General features: G+C 66.0%; 1 protein-coding gene across 1 annotated transcript in view; it reads left to right on the top strand.

Moving 5' to 3' along the window:
- Positions 1-1,789, top strand: part of EGR3 (early growth response 3) — a 3,849-nt gene that overhangs the window by 499 nt on the left and 1,561 nt on the right. Inside the window, exon 2 of the mRNA XM_010845497.1 lies at positions 1,130-1,782. Coding sequence (XP_010843799.1) covers positions 1,130-1,782 — 653 coding nt within the window. The remainder of the gene's footprint in view (positions 1-1,129; positions 1,783-1,789) is intronic.

The following is a 1,789-nucleotide window of genomic DNA, read 5'->3' as shown; positions in this document are numbered from 1 at the left end:
CCCGCCCTCCCCGATCGGGAAGGCTCGGTTGGCGACGCCACGGTAGAGGCTTCGATTCTTCCGGGTGGGGGCAGCCGCCGACCAAAGGGAGGTAGGTGCGAGCGGCTCTGGGGTTCTCCACTTAGGGGGCGCGATCGCCGGGCTGCGCGCAAGGCGTAGTGCCATCGCCCCCTTTCCCGGGAGGAGCCCAACGTCCCTTTTCACCCGCGCTCTCCCCCCTTACTCCCTCAGCCTCCCACCCGGGATGGAGCCATGTGCGGCGTGGAGTCCCCGCGGTGGGAGAGGTACTGCGACGCTGCCTTTTCAGGGCGTTCAGCAAAGCCGTGGGGGTGTGGGGACGGCGGGGAGGGGAGAAGGTGGGGATCCACCCGCCCGAGGGCTGCCACGGGGGGCGATCCCCGGACCGAGGAGCTTGGGAAGAGCGGCCACTCCCGCCATGGAGACACCGGCCGGTTTTCCGCCGCCCTCCACTCTAGCTAAGCTGAGGCTAGGCTTTCCCCCTCCAGCAGGAGCCGAAAGCTCCTTCAGGCCCGGAGGAGGCTGGGGCTGGGGGAGGCGGCGGGAGAGCTCCCTTTGCGGGCAGCACCCCTCTACGCGCCGAGGACAAAGCGACGGAGCGCTCCGGGTCAGCTACCCGGGCGCGGTGCGCACAGGGGGCTTCGTCGGGGCAGGAAAGGCGCGGGGTCCGGCGCGGACAGGGCTAGGGGAAGAGGGCCGAGTTGTGTGCGCTGGAGAGCGAGAGCCCGGCGCGCTCCGGGTCTGAAACTACCTGTAGCTGCAGCTACCTGCCCGCCCCACCTCGGGAATAACAACAATGCTTCTCGCTCTCGCGCCTGTGTGTATGTGTGTGTGTGTGTGTGTGGTACGGGAGTGTGTGTGTACGGCGTGTGCGGTGTGTGTGCAGCAGCCACTCCACACCCCGATCCGTAGTATTTTGCTGTATCCAGGTTGCGCCCGGGAGCGCGGCACCGCCCGCTTTGCGCTGGGCGCAGCTTTCTTTCCTCTTATCCCATCCTCTGCGCACTCCACGCGGCCGCACCCTCCACACCTGGGCAAGGACCTGGGCGCCCCGGCCCGGGAGCCGACTCGGCTTCACTCACCCCTCCCCTCTCTCCCCCGCTCTCCGCAGAGAATGTGATGGACATCGGTCTGACCAACGAGAAGCCCAACCCGGAACTCTCATATTCGGGCTCCTTCCAGCCAGCCCCCGGCAACAAGACCGTGACCTACTTGGGAAAGTTCGCCTTCGACTCCCCTTCCAACTGGTGCCAGGACAACATCATTAGCCTCATGAGCGCCGGCATTTTGGGGGTGCCCCCGGCCTCTGGGGCACTCAGCACGCAGACGTCCACGGCCAGCATGGTGCAGCCGCCGCAGGGGGACGTGGAGGCCATGTATCCGGCGCTGCCCCCTTATTCTAACTGCAGTGATCTCTACTCGGAGCCTGTGTCTTTCCACGACCCCCAGGGCAACCCCGGGCTCGCCTATTCTCCCCAGGATTACCAGTCGGCCAAACCGGCCTTGGACAGCAACCTCTTCCCCATGATTCCCGACTACAATCTATACCACCACCCCAACGACATGGGCTCCATGCCGGAGCACAAGCCCTTCCAGGGCATGGACCCCATCCGGGTCAACCCGCCCCCTATTACCCCGCTGGAGACCATCAAGGCATTCAAAGACAAGCAGATCCACCCGGGCTTTGGCAGCCTGCCCCAGCCGCCGCTCACGCTCAAGCCCATACGGCCTCGCAAGTACCCCAACCGACCTAGCAAGACCCCTCTCCACG

Source organism: Bison bison, unplaced genomic scaffold, assembly GCF_000754665.1.
Source record: "Bison bison bison isolate TAMUID 2011002044 unplaced genomic scaffold, Bison_UMD1.0 scf7180017864217, whole genome shotgun sequence".
NCBI classification, from domain to species: domain Eukaryota; kingdom Metazoa; phylum Chordata; class Mammalia; order Artiodactyla; family Bovidae; genus Bison; species Bison bison.
This window is presented reverse-complemented; position numbering and strand designations above follow the sequence as displayed.